We start from the raw sequence: 14,195 nt of genomic DNA on the forward strand, positions 1-14,195 counted from the left end.
AATTCTGGTTAAATTCTGCAGTATACAGTGTTTTTTATAATCTTGCGTTGGTTACAGATGGTCTGTCATGTTACTGGCCACTTGGAAACAGATGGATCTGTAACATCAGTCACATCTGATTCACCAGAAATATTCTTTTTCATCAATATATTCTTGTACCAGAATAATGTTTAGGTTTCTAAAGAAATCAGTGCAAATGTTTTTTTTTTTTTTGAGTTAATTTCAAGATGGCCTCTGGAGGTTAAAGTCAGTCTGTGAAAATGTAGTTTTACTGTTGCTTGTATAGGAGGTCATAGTTGCCCAATTGCCTGGCAATAAACAACTTTTTAAATGGACTCACAGTTATTGCACATAGGATCATTCTTGCCGGAGCTGAAGCCATTGTAATGCCTGTTCATTCTATTCATTGTTCATAGTTATATATATATATATATATATATATATATATATATATATATATATATATATATATATATATATATATATATATATAGGTTTCTATGGTAACTTCTGAGCTTGCATATATAGCTTAAATTATTTTATTTAAAAACAAAAACACATATTCTCTTTTTCAGAACCTCCTGTTGAATTTACTAAACCGCTTGAGGACCAAACAGTAGAAGAGGAAGCTACTGCTATACTGGAGTGTGAGGTATCCAGACCAAATGCAGAGGTTAGGTGGTTCAGAAATGGTCAAGAAATTCACAAGACAAAGAAATATGACATCATTGCTGATGGTAGAGTCAGAAAACTTATTATTCGTGGCTGCACACTGGATGACATTAGAATGTACACATGTGATGCCAAGGATTTCAAGACTTCTGGTTTCCTGAACGTAGAACGTAAGTACAATAGCAAACAAGGGTAATGCCTGACTCTAAGCAGGTATTAATGTCAACAAGTAAACTTTTGAGGTGTACTTGTATTGCCATTCTAAACTACAGTATATGCATATACCAGGAAGGCTAACCTAGAACATCCTTCCTTTAATTCTTGCATGCTATTGTTTAAATGCATAAGTAATCTGTTTTCTAAAATCACTACTTATATGTACATGCCAGTTTGCAGGTATAAATTTGCTTTTTATACATGTAAATGCACCTAAGGGTTCTAAAATTTGCCCCATTGTGTTCAGCTGTTGAAACTTGTTGGCCAGCATCTCACACAAATAGTTTCAACTTTAACGTGAGTACTTTTTTTTTCTTTCAGCACTTCGTGTTGAGTTTACAAAGCCTCTTACTGATCTTGTAGTTAAGGAAAAAGAGACTGCTCGGTTTGAGTGTGAAATTTCTCGTGAAAATGCCAAGGTCAGTAAACATTTTGCTGCAAACTGTAATAATTTATTACAAATATTTCTTCAAGATTTATGATTTAAGATGGCAATTTATTTTCTCAGAAAAATTCTAACACTGCAATTTCACTGTTTTTAAAATGCAGGTTCGGTGGTTTAAGGATGGTGTTGAAATCAAAAAGGGCAAAAAATATGATATCATATCTAAAGGTGCAGAGCGTATCCTGGTAGTCAGCAAAAGTGTATTTGATGATGAAGCAGAATATGTATGTGAGTCAGGAACAGCTCGAACTTCTGGCTTGCTTACTGTAATTGGTAAGAGGAAAAAAAACCAACTCTTCTATCTATTCTATATAAAGACAAAATGGTAACCGTTTTAGTTATGTGCTTCTTTGCTTCTCTTTGCAGAAGAGGAAGCTGTTTTTACCAAAAATCTGAAGAATATTGAAGCGACCGAAACTGATACTGTGAAGTTCATTTGTGAAGTATCCAAACCCAATGCAGATGTGATTTGGTATAAAGGTGATGAGGAATTGCCAGATGCTGGAAGATATGAACAGATTGTAGATGGAAGAAAGAGAATTCTGGTTATTCAGAACATTAATCCTGATGATATTGGTGAATACAATTGTAGACTTCCAAGTTCTCGCACGAGTGCCAACCTCAGTGTAAAAGGTAAGAGAATGAATTTTGTATATAAATCTCTAAAATAAGGCATAGAAACACCTTTTATAAGGCCATATCTGTGGTCAGTCCATGGTGTTGCAAGGTGAGCTGCCTCAAGATTGGATAGGCTTTGGCATGCTTTAAAAGAGGAGCACTCTGTCACGGAGAGCAAGAGAAGACTGCTGCCACTATTATGACAGACCCTGGCATTCAATAAGAGACACTGAAGGGTTTGCCTTAGAGGTGGTTCCCCTTCAGAACTCAGGCCAACTTGGGTTCTCTGCATTGCTCAGGAATGCCATCTGGGGAAGGAAGAAGCTGCAGAGATTGCTGAGAAATTAAAAACATGAGGGTTAATATTCAAATGCCGCAGCCAGTGTTTGTTTTAAATGCAGCCACAGCATTCAGCTCTTCTATTCACATAAATAAGCAGTGACTGATGCTAGCTATACAGATATTCCCTGATTCAATAAAGTTGTAAGCTCAAAGATGCACATGCAATTATAGAGTTAAGGCAGTAACTTGATTAACAACACAATGAAACTAATACTCGAACTGGACATAACTCAACCCTTCCTACTTATTTCCTAATGTGTCTGTCACACATGAACCTTACTACAATATCACTGTATCTGTTATACCGGAACTGGCGATCGCCACCACGGTTACTATGTAAGCCACATTGAGCCTGCAAATAGATGGGAAAATGTGGGATACAAATGCAATAAATAAATAAATAAATAAACAAGCTGCTAATTGGCATTAACAACCAATTACAGTATGTACACCTCCTTGAGTGAATTCTGTCAAAAAGGTGGAAAATAAATCCTGATAAATAAATAAATAAATAATTGGCTAAAATAGGTGCTAATTGGCACTAATAAGCTGTTACATGCGTAATTGTCTTTAGTTGTTATTCTACAAAATGTGTGGTCCTTTTACCAAGCTGGGGTAAAAAGGGTGCTGCGGTAGCGGCGGGGACCATTTTTCCCATGCGCCAGAGCCCAGTGGGTAAAAAGCCCCTAAAAATAAAATGATCATGTGGTAAGATTACTCTTACTGCATGGCCATGCAGTGGGGAGCACTTACCATCACCCATTGAGGTGGCGGTAAGGGCTCCCGCTGTACCCTGGTGGTAACCGAGCAGCATGCAGCACTGCCTGATTACCTCCGGGTTAGTGCCAAGGTAAAAATAACAAAAATATTTTCTGGCATGCAGAAAATGATGCATGCTCGAGTTGGAACTACCACCTGCGGCTGCGTTGGGCTGGCAGTAGTTCCGGGTTGCCACGCAGCAACCCTTTCGTAAAAGGGCCCCTGTGCACACAAAATCCATAGTGCACAGCTGCAAGGGGGGGTGTTCAGGGGCATGCCTAGCACTTATGTGCACATATTATAGAATGCTATCAGTTACACGCCTCACTGGCTACAGTTAGGTATGAGTATTTACAGTAGCCATTGAGCTACTGGAAGTGCTTGCACCTAAATTAGGCACATAACTGCAGACTTATGCTAGTATTATACAAAGACAGTTGCACACACAATTGCCCATATGGAGTTTGTGCTTAGTGCTGTTCATCCCTGTATCTAACTTTAGGTGGCGTATAGAAATTACCCCCACCAGTGGCAATATTCAGCCACTATCTAGATAGCCATATATAGTTTTAGTTGGGGCAGCCTTTTTGCTGTCCTCACCAAGGAACCTTAACGCAATTCCACTTTATTTCTCATTCCGGAATTGAACTCTTCATAGTTGAATGCTTATTCTACTCTGTCACTTATGAACTCTAAAGCAATATCACGTTGTATTTCTCATCCCCGATATGGCGATCGCCATTACGGCATAATGTAAGCCACATTGAGCCTGCAAATCGGTGGGAAAATGTGGGATACAAATGCAACAAATAAATAAATAAACTGCCTTATGGCTGAAAATTGCTGAGTATCCATAGAGTTAAGTTAACACCCATGCTCTGCTCCAGCACTATCTGAGTAGCATCAGGGTGGTCTGTAGAACTTTCAGCAGTAATCTCCCGATAGGATCATTGAACATTCACGGATAGCAGCTCCATGGGCTGAATGTAGGGCTGAGGGGCAAAAAGGCAAAATATTGCATATCTTTTCTTAGTACACTGAAATGAAACATGGTGTAACTGTTTTCTTTTCCCAACCTCTTTTTCCAGAACTTGCTGCAGAATTTATTACTCGACCTCAGAATCTAGAAGTACTTGAAGGTGATAAAGCAGAATTTGTCTGTACAGTATCTAAAGACACCTATGAAGTTAAATGGCTGAAGGGTGATACCATACTTGAGTCTGGTGATAAATATGACATCATTTCTGACGGCAAGAAGAGAACCTTGGCTATTAAGGATTGCATCCCAAAAGAGGATGAAGGAACGTACGCTGCTATGGTCGCAGCTTCCAAAGCACCCGCTCAATTAACAGTGATTGGTAATTACTGCTACTATGTGAATTTGTGCACTTGAAGGGCAATAATCAGAGAGCCCATTTTCACAGGTAAATGTGGAAATGGGCTTTACGATTATTGTTCAAACTGTATATGGGTAAATGTACATGCATGTGTCACCAACATGTATATTTTTACCCAGATTTTTAGGAAGCATTGCTGGGGGGTGGCATTAAGTAGGGAGAGAAAACTGTGCATGTAGTTCTGGATAATCAAAACTGCATGTAGTTTTGCTTTGGAGAAAGACATGCACAAATTTGTGCAATTGCTTTTTGATTGCACAGTAATCAAAGCAAAAACATATTCATACATTTTCTTTGATCACTGTGGCAAATTTCACAGTTTGGGCAGTTTGATGTAGTCCAAAATTTTTTTATATCGCATTTTATGAACGCAGGGCTTACATTTATACTTGCCCTTTCTTTACAGAAAAACTTAGGATTATAACGCCTATTAAGGACCAGTATGTTAAAGAGGGACAGGAACTTGTCTTCAACTGTGAAGTCAACACAGAAGGTGCCAAAGCTAAGTGGTTCAAAAACGAGGAATCAATCTTTGACAGTCCAAAATATGTCATGGTCCACAAAGATTTGGTTTACACTCTCAGAATTAGAGATGCACAAATGGATGACCAAGCAAATTACACCGTCTCGCTGACAAATCACAGGGGTGAACACGTTAAGTGTTCCGCCACCTTAACAATACTGGGTAAGCAATTTTCCTTGTATTGCCTGCAATCTTCTATTACTTTCATAATTACATAAAGGAACTTACCAATATTTATTTTACCCTTTCAGAGGAGGAGCTTAGGATTGTCGAGCCTCTTGAAGACATTGAAACAATGGAGAAGAAGTCTGTATCTTTCACCTGCAAAGTGAATCTCCTCAATGCCACTTTAAAGTGGATGAAGAATGGTCAAGAAGTTCCACTAGACCGACGTGTTTTGTATAAAGTGGACAAATACAAACACACTCTTATCATTAAAGACTGTAGCTTTATGGATGAAGGTGAATATACTGTCATTGCTGGACAAGACAAATCTGTTGCAGAACTCATTATTACAGAAGCTCCTACAGACTTCATTGAACATCTTCAGGATCAGACTGTCATTGAATTTGAGGACGCTATCTTCTCCTGCCAACTTTCCAAAGAGAGAGCCAATGTGAAATGGTACCGAAATGGAAGAGAAATCAGAGAGGGCAAAAAGTATGTGCACTTTCATTGTTTGACTTTTCAGATATTTATTTCATTTAATTGTCTTGTTAGATGTCTAATTTAAATCTGTTTTTCTACTGAAGGTATCAGTTTGAAAAAGATGGCAGTTTGCACAGATTAATTATAAAAGATTGCAGACCAGAAGATGAGTGTGAATATTCTTGTGGAGTAGATGACAGGAGATCCAGAGCAAGACTTTTCGTTGAGGGTAAATGCAGTACATTTGAATATTGTCCACATTTCTATAATGTATGCATTGCTGTATTCAGCAAATACTAATCACTTGGGTATTTATTTTGTTTTCTCTCTACAGAAATCCCTATTGAGATCATCCGACCACCACTAGATGCCTTTGAACCTCCAGGCTCTGATGTGATCTTTGAAGCTGAACTGAATAAAGATGGAGTGGAAGTCAAATGGTTAAGAAATAACATGATCATAGTTCAGGGTGATAAACATCAGATGATGAGTGAAGGAAAAGTTCATAGGTTACAGGTGTGTGAGATCAAACCTCGTGACCAAGGTGAATACAGATTTATTGCCAAGGATAAAGAAGCCAGAGCAAAACTTGAATTAGCAGGTAAGTTTAGTAATATCAATGTTTATTTTTTTAAAGAATTCCTTGTATGCCTAGTATATAAAAAGAATGCATGGCCGGTACTGATCCGCTCTACTTTAGTGTCTATGATTCTAAGTGCTGCATATAGCTCCACAATACTTAGTGTTGACTCACAGTTGGCACCACAGTGCTGATCGTTAAGGTTGGACTGCTTTCTAATACCTACCCTGGAAATGTGCTTCTGCTGGCCCCATGTTTTCAGTCCCTCTGCCACCCCTTTCAACCGTTCTTCTGGTCCTCCCTTCCCACTTCCCTCCTTCTTTTTATCTTATCACCTCTGCACAGGTTCTCCATACAATTTTGTCATCAATCCTTTCTCTATGTCCTTTTCCCATATCTCAACCTTGGCCTCTGTTGCCCCATCTTCCACTCATCATCTGTGTTCTGAGCTTTCATCTCCCCCATTTCCTGTCCTTACCACTCCCTACATTCTTTCCACCACCCCTATCCCCTCTCCTTTACTTTCAGACAGCTCTGGGAGTGAAGAAAGGGTGGAAAGAAAGAAAAGGTTACATTAAGCCAACTCTTAAAATATATGTTAAAGTTAGTGCTTTCTAAATAGATCAGGAGACAGAGGTAACAGAAATAGATAGATCCTACACAATGTATTGTAATTCAAATGTTTAAGAGTCACATAATTTAGTATTTAAATTGAAAATAGAAAGAAAGGTTCTGACTTATTTTATCCAAACAAGGATCCCCATTATTCCTTACATTTACAAATATAAACATACCAGTTTCACAGGTAACTACCTTCTCAGTTATAGTGCTTAGACTGAATGGATAATTGTAAAAAGGGCATAATATAATGAACAATACTTGTGATTTTGAGAATGGCTATTATGACTAGTATTACTATCCAGTGACAATTGGGTAAAATAAGGAACAAAGATATATTTCCACAAGGTTACATAGAGAGTCACTGGGAGAGCAGGGATTGGAACTTATATTTCAAGAAATGGCTAAATTCACAGTGCTTTGCTCTAATCTCCTGTCAAATTGAAAAAGTCACAAATTCCATAAAAATCCGATTCTAATGCTTGCCTTTTTAAAAATTTACCGTAGATTCATAAACTCTTCTAGCATACATTATGATATCTTTATTCCCAATTCTGTTTCATTTAAAGAAAATGAATCATCGCTCATGAGCCCTGACAATCTATGTTATCTTGTAGTTTTATGCAACTTAAGGTATTGACTTATGATTGACAACAGTGAAGCAAATGGTGATCACAGAGGTTGCCAAAATAAATCTTCAAGAGGGCCATATATTGTTAGAACTTTAGAAAGACTGGTACAATATATACAAACCTAATGAGGTTAAATTTTCGTGCATCACTATCCAAATAACTTCATACAGATAAGATGTCCATATAAAGTTATATGCATACTCATCAGTAGTATCTATAAGTGCCATCTCTGAATATACACATAAAACTTAATACAAATATCTTACCCATATAAAATTTTACCTTCTGTTTCTGCATCAGAATTTGTACAGGTAACTTTTTACACATAAATGTTACCTGTACAGGTTCTGTTCCATACATGTTTTTGCTCCACCCTGGCCTTTCCCAAATCCTGTCCAGTTTAAACCGTATTAATTTTGACTATATAGTAACTTGGCCAAAATTTATGTTTTACAGGTCAACTGCATAACATGGTTGTGAATATAGACCCCCCCCATATTTCTGATTTTCATGTATTTAGGGGTCCTTTTACTAAGGTGCGCTAATAGATTTATCACACACTAATGAATTAGTATGCATTAAGTGCCATGCAGCCCATACTTATACGATGGGCTTCACAACATTTAGCACATGCTAATTGTTAACACGTGCTAAATCTATTAATGCACCTTAGTAAAAGGACCCTTTACTATGTAAGATTTTAAATAAAATATTTCAACACAAATACAATTACTCATATAAAAATTCTATTTACTAGCGGCACCAAAAATCAAGACCGCAGATCAGAACCTTGTGGTAGATGTTGGAAAGTCTTTGACAATGTCTGTACCATATGACGCCTACCCAAGAGCAGAAGCGGAGTGGTTGAAAGAAGATGAAATCCTACCTGATCTGCATATTGACACAACACCAACTGAAAGCAGCTTCAGAATTTTTGATGCAAAGAAAACTGATAAAGGAAGATACAAGATTATTCTCAAAAACAAACATGGGAAGGCTGAGGCATTCATTAATCTGGATGTGATCGGTAAGCTAATGGTTTCCTAAAATTTGCAAACCATGGTAGAAACAAGAATGGTGTGGATTATAAAATATTTTTTCACTTGTATTTCAGATGTGCCAGGTCCAGTTAGAAACTTAGAAGTAACTGAAACATATGATGGTGAAGTGAGCCTTGCTTGGCAAGAACCAGAAAGTGATGGTGGCAGTAAAATCCTAGGCTATGTTGTTGAGAGACGTGATATTAAACGCAAGACTTGGATTTTAGCTACCGATCATGCAGATAGTTGTGAATATACTGTCACAGGACTTCAGAAAGGAGCAGAATATCTATTCCGTGTCAGCGCCAGAAATAGAGTGGGCACTGGGGAACCAGTAGAAACCGACAGACCTGTTGAAGCAAGAAGCAAATTTGGTAAACAATCTTTAAGAAATGTTTCATTATTATTACATTATTGTTTCTTGTTTTCTCGGCCTTTTCTTCTTAATAGATAATATATGAATTTTCTTAATCTTCAGATGTCCCAGGTCCTCCTCTGAACGTAGATGTTACTGATGTGAATAGGTTTGGTGCCACACTTACTTGGGAACCTCCAGAGTATGATGGTGGCACGGAAATCACTGCTTACATTATTGAATTACGTGATAGAACATCTACCAAATGGGACACAGCTCTTACAACCAAACCAGATGAACTAACTGCTACCGTGACTGATGTCGTAGAAAACAAGGAATACATTTTCCGAGTGAGAGCAGAAAACCAGGTTGGAGTTGGTAAACCAAGTGCTGCTACTCGTTCTGTGAAAATTATGGATCCAATTGGTTAGTACATATCAGAATTAATGAAATGCAACTTTTACATTATAGTTAAAATCTGTCAGATAGCAACTATACTACTACTACTTATCATTTCTATAGCACTACTAGACGTACGCAGCGCTGTACACTTGAACATGAAGAGACAGTCCAAGTTAAACTATGGGGCCCTTTTACTAAGCTGTGGTAGAAAGTGGCCTTAGCATGTCCTTGCGCGAAGACCATTTTTGCAACAGCCGTAAAATGGCCAGTTTTACATTTTTTGTATTAATGGCCATGTGCTAATGTTGCCATTAGCATGCGGCCATTTAAAATTTAAAATTACTACATGAGCCCTTACCACCACCATTTTCTATGTGGTAAAGGCTTACATGGTAATCCTGCATTAACCAGTTAGGGCTTGGTAATGTAGCTATGCTAACTGTATAGTGCTGGAATGCTCCCTCCCAAAAAATAGAAACTTTTTATAGCACATTGATTTGCACATACTAAACTGACACTTGCCACAGGAAGCCTGAGAACCATTTTAAGCTATATTAGGCATACATTAGCCCCTTAATGTAGCTTAGTAAATGGGCCTTTAAAAGATCTTTAGGAGAACTGATATGCATATCCTGAAATCTGTGCAGATTTTCAGACGAGATAAGCATTTAAGTCTGAATGCTGAAGTGCCAGTACCATTCAGACATGAATTCATAAGTTAAATGGGGAGAGACTACATTTTGCCATGTTTGGTATAACTTTTGGTCCAGCCCTGGCCTGCTCCAATCCCACTTCATTTTTACTGCATACCTTTTGGCCCCAACCCACCGCAAGCCTCTCCCCACTTTAGCTGCATAACCTTTGATTATATAACTGCCAGGAGCATTTGTTAAAACTCACCTGATGCTGGCTTCATAAATGCTTTTGAATATCACCCTAGTTTGATTGAATCAACTGTAGCATTTTTTAACGCATGCTTACCACAGGTTAAAAAACACTTTCGCAGGGAGTGCTTAGGCATCCCGTGGTAATTTGGGGATTGGCGCACGCTACTTATGTGCTAAAAATAGAATCTATTCTTTAGCATTGGTCATGGGTCTGGGGGTGGAGAGTAGATGTGTTCTGCGCTAGTCGGTTGGCACAGCTACAGCGTTACATGCTAACAGATTAGCGCATAGCTTGCATGTGAGCCCTTACCACCAACAGAATAGGTGGTGGTAAGGGCTCACATGCCAATGGCCATAAACTAATGGGAAAATCAGCATGTGGCCATTAAGAGGAAAAATGAAAAATTGGGACCATTTTACCACCACACTAAAAGTGGCCTCAGTGCGTGGGAAAGACCCGTGCTAGGGATAGCACAGGCCATGTTTTAGAGTGGCTTGGAAAAAGTGCCCCTAAATTTTATATTTTCACTCTGTCTAAAAATATGTCATGCAAATGTAAAGACAATCTAACAATAGTTTAGCTTTATATTATTGTGAGAAGGCAATAGAATATTAACATTTTGATTAAGATTGCTAAAAGGTCAGATCTGTTAATTCTTTTCATTTTAGCAGAACTAGGAATGAAAAAATATGTGTGTTCTGTTATGGATAGGAATTTGCACAACTAGTAGTGTAGTTTAATCTACTGAGAATCAAATTATATTTTTGTATCTACTAAAATATGATATCTTTGATTTCTCCACAGAAAAACCAAGCCCTCCCATTAACCTTGATTATGCTGACCAGACTAAGTCAACTGTTCAGCTTACATGGGAACCACCCCTTAAAGATGGGGGAAGTCCTATACTAGGTTATATCGTTGAACGTTGTGAAGAGGGAACAGACAAATGGATACGTTGTAATACACGTCTCGTCCCTCATCTTACATATAAGGTAGGATAAATCATTCTTAAACAAGACCACCCCTATGTGTTCACAGCGTTAACCACTGGGGTTTTTTTTTTATATATATAAATGACTCTGCATGCTTTTTTCCTTTTCTAGGTGACAGGTTTGAAACCAGGAGTCAGCTATTATTACAGAGTCTGCGCAGAAAATGCAGCAGGCATCTCTGATCCTGCTGATGTCCTTGGGCCATTATTTGCAGATGACTCCCCTGGTAAGGAATGTGTTATTTGCTATGCTTTCATTTATCTATTTAGCCATGTAACATACAACTTAATTTGAACTTATTTATTACAAAGACTTTTACTGTTGGAGCAAAGTATTCTGGCTACAAATATTTCAATTTTCTGTTCCAGCGGCACCCACCTTGGATTTGGATGCATTCAAAGATGGACTAGAAGTTATTGTCCCAGAGCCTCTCAAAATCCACGTTCCTATTACTGGATACCCTGTGCCAACTGCAAAGTGGTCTGTGCATGGAAAACTTCTGGAAAACAATGACCGTGTGAAAATAGACACTAATGCAGCATTTGCAAGCTTGGTTATTTCTCCAAGTGAACGTCCTGATAAAGGCATCTATAAAGTAGAACTAGAAAATATAGCTGGTTTCATTTCAGGAGAAATTGATGTCAATGTAATTGGTAAGTTTCCCTGATTTGATAGTGCATGGGTACTAATGCAAACTAATATATAAATAAGATAAATCAGGGCAAACCTTCTAAAATGACCTCCCTTGAGTGTTTTATGAAGAATGAGTGAATCTGGTTTTAAGTAAATATTTTATGAGTGCCTTCTTTATGGATTAGAACTTGCCTATTTAAAGTTTAAATTTATCATGTAGAATTAACTAATTTTAAGTAGATGAGATTTATTTCATTTGCTTGTGTAGTCATTGTTCTATAAATGATTACATGAGTTTTACCAGCTATAAGCAAGTTCATTTTTCCGTTTCAAAAATCCTTTATATAACTCCAAATACTGATGTAGATAATTTTATATAACATCTGTAGCTCGCCCAAGTGCACCAAGAGACTTGAAAGTTGGAGATATAACCAGAAACACCGTGCATTTGTCCTGGGAAGCACCAGAGAATGATGGAGGAAGTCCAATAACTGGCTATCTCATTGAAAAACGTGAAGTGGCCCGCAAGACATGGGCTAAGGTGACATTTCAGTTGCAGTTACTTTTTGATAAGTGTGATATTTCTGCTCAAATTATTTTATATAGCTGGCTAATTATTTTGAAAACAAAATATCTAAGGGGTCCTTTTACTAAGGTGAGCTGAAAAATGGTCTGCAGTAGTGTAGGCGTCGGTTTTGGGCATGCGCAGAATCATTTTTCAGCGCACCTGTAAAAAAGGCCTCATGTGCATTTTGGGTCTGAGACCTTACCGCCAGCCATTGACCTAGTGGTAAAATCTCACATTGTAACCGGGCGGTAATGACCTACGAGACCCAAATGCCACTTGACGCGCGTTCGATAAGCACAGCAGAAAATAAAAATTATTTTTCAGCCATGTGTATTGGATGCACGGCAAAAATGAAGTTACTGCTGGAGCCACATGGTAGCCAGGTGGTAACTCCATTTTGGCGCATGTTGGGCACACGTAGAGCCTTACGCAGCTTAGTAAAGGGGCTCCTAAAGTTCTAGCAGCCACGTTGGTCCCAGAGAAAACTGGAATCTCTAACATGGTACCTTGTAAAAGATGAAGGGGCCCTTTTACAAAAATGTGGCAGACATTGGCCTAATGCAGGGATTTAGTGATTGCTAAGCCCAGATTCAACATGACACTATTACTGACCATTTTCTATTTTGTAATTTTTCAGTTGCTCACTAATTTTATCATTAGAACATGTTACAAGGAAAAAAGTTACATTGGAGCACTGGAGCACTTATCACCTCCTATTTAGGAAGCGCAAAGTGCTCACATGTTAACGTCACATTATCCAGATAGCACAGACTAATTGGAGCTTGCTAGCTGGATATTGTTTCCACACCCATTCTCCACCCATGTCATGCCCCCTGCCAAGAATATACTTCAAATGTAGCTAACAGGCAAATTACCACAAAACACTTCAATGTGTTTTGCAGTAGCCTGTTCTTCCCATGCATTAGAGCTTAATGCACTTTAGTAGTGTTAATTCCTCTTCTTCCAGTGTCAAAAATGTTGTAATGAATTTGCACCACATCGTTTTTCACAGGTTATGGATGGTGTTCTTGACCAAGAGTTCACTGTTCCTGATCTCATCCAAGGGAAGGAATATTTATTCCGGGTTTCAGCTTGCAACAAATGTGGGCCAGGAGAGCCTGCTTACATTGATGAACCTGTAAATATGTCAGCACCAGCCAGTAAGTTCTTTCATGGTATTTCAGTAATTCTTGCAAGTGATGTAATTCTAGCAAGATATATTTAGAGGGATTGCAGTCTCGCTAAAAACACCTTCTGGTATCGACGTGACCTTATTGCTGTTAAGCTATAAAGCTACAAGAATTTCTTACATTGTAACAAGTCTAGCTAAATAAATTGCTGTGAAAATGTCTATGTATCCTTTCAAGGATGAGTGACTCTGTTTACATGAATGGATGCCAGAAAATGTTGCATTCTTAAATTTGGTTGGAATGGAGGAAGAGGTTGTTCAGCTTGAATGAATAGGCCAGAGAAAGTGAGCTGTTTTATGGCTGGGTCTGTTAACAACTCAAAATATGGGCCTCAGTGTTTCATGTTGCTGTAGTTAGTTTGCCTGAATTGGTAGAGGAAAGTACAAACTATATGTAATGAAATGAACTAAAAAGTGCATTGTTTAAATTATACAGCTGTGCCTGATCCACCTGAGAATGTTCGTTGGAGAGATGCAACTGCTAAAGGAATCTTCTTAACCTGGGAGCCTCCCAAATATGATGGTGGCTCACGTATCAAGGGATATATTGTTGAAAAATGCCAACGCGGCACTGACAAATGGGAAGCCTGTGGGGATCTTGTTCCTGAAACAAAGTAAGTACAATGAGTATTGAAAACAAATGAATTTCTAATTTCTCAAAACATTCACTTTTTCATT

The 14,195-nt window shown here is 38.2% G+C and overlaps 1 protein-coding gene across 1 annotated transcript in view; it reads left to right on the top strand.

Moving 5' to 3' along the window:
• The window catches only part of TTN (titin), a 470,266-nt gene that overhangs the window by 308,451 nt on the left and 147,620 nt on the right, over positions 1 to 14,195 (top strand). The window contains exons 185-202 of the mRNA XM_030210848.1: positions 576 to 842; positions 1,210 to 1,307; positions 1,438 to 1,606; positions 1,700 to 1,966; positions 4,141 to 4,410; positions 4,856 to 5,134; positions 5,224 to 5,632; positions 5,725 to 5,849; positions 5,955 to 6,221; positions 8,208 to 8,477; positions 8,565 to 8,864; positions 8,969 to 9,271; positions 10,940 to 11,127; positions 11,239 to 11,353; positions 11,496 to 11,780; positions 12,150 to 12,301; positions 13,341 to 13,488; positions 13,954 to 14,131. Of these exons, the coding sequence (XP_030066708.1) occupies positions 576 to 842; positions 1,210 to 1,307; positions 1,438 to 1,606; positions 1,700 to 1,966; positions 4,141 to 4,410; positions 4,856 to 5,134; positions 5,224 to 5,632; positions 5,725 to 5,849; positions 5,955 to 6,221; positions 8,208 to 8,477; positions 8,565 to 8,864; positions 8,969 to 9,271; positions 10,940 to 11,127; positions 11,239 to 11,353; positions 11,496 to 11,780; positions 12,150 to 12,301; positions 13,341 to 13,488; positions 13,954 to 14,131 (4,090 nt within the window). The remainder of the gene's footprint in view (positions 1 to 575; positions 843 to 1,209; positions 1,308 to 1,437; positions 1,607 to 1,699; positions 1,967 to 4,140; positions 4,411 to 4,855; positions 5,135 to 5,223; positions 5,633 to 5,724; positions 5,850 to 5,954; positions 6,222 to 8,207; positions 8,478 to 8,564; positions 8,865 to 8,968; positions 9,272 to 10,939; positions 11,128 to 11,238; positions 11,354 to 11,495; positions 11,781 to 12,149; positions 12,302 to 13,340; positions 13,489 to 13,953; positions 14,132 to 14,195) is intronic.

Source organism: Microcaecilia unicolor, chromosome 7 (assembly GCF_901765095.1).
Source record: "Microcaecilia unicolor chromosome 7, aMicUni1.1, whole genome shotgun sequence".
In the NCBI taxonomy this organism is placed as follows: domain Eukaryota; kingdom Metazoa; phylum Chordata; class Amphibia; order Gymnophiona; family Siphonopidae; genus Microcaecilia; species Microcaecilia unicolor.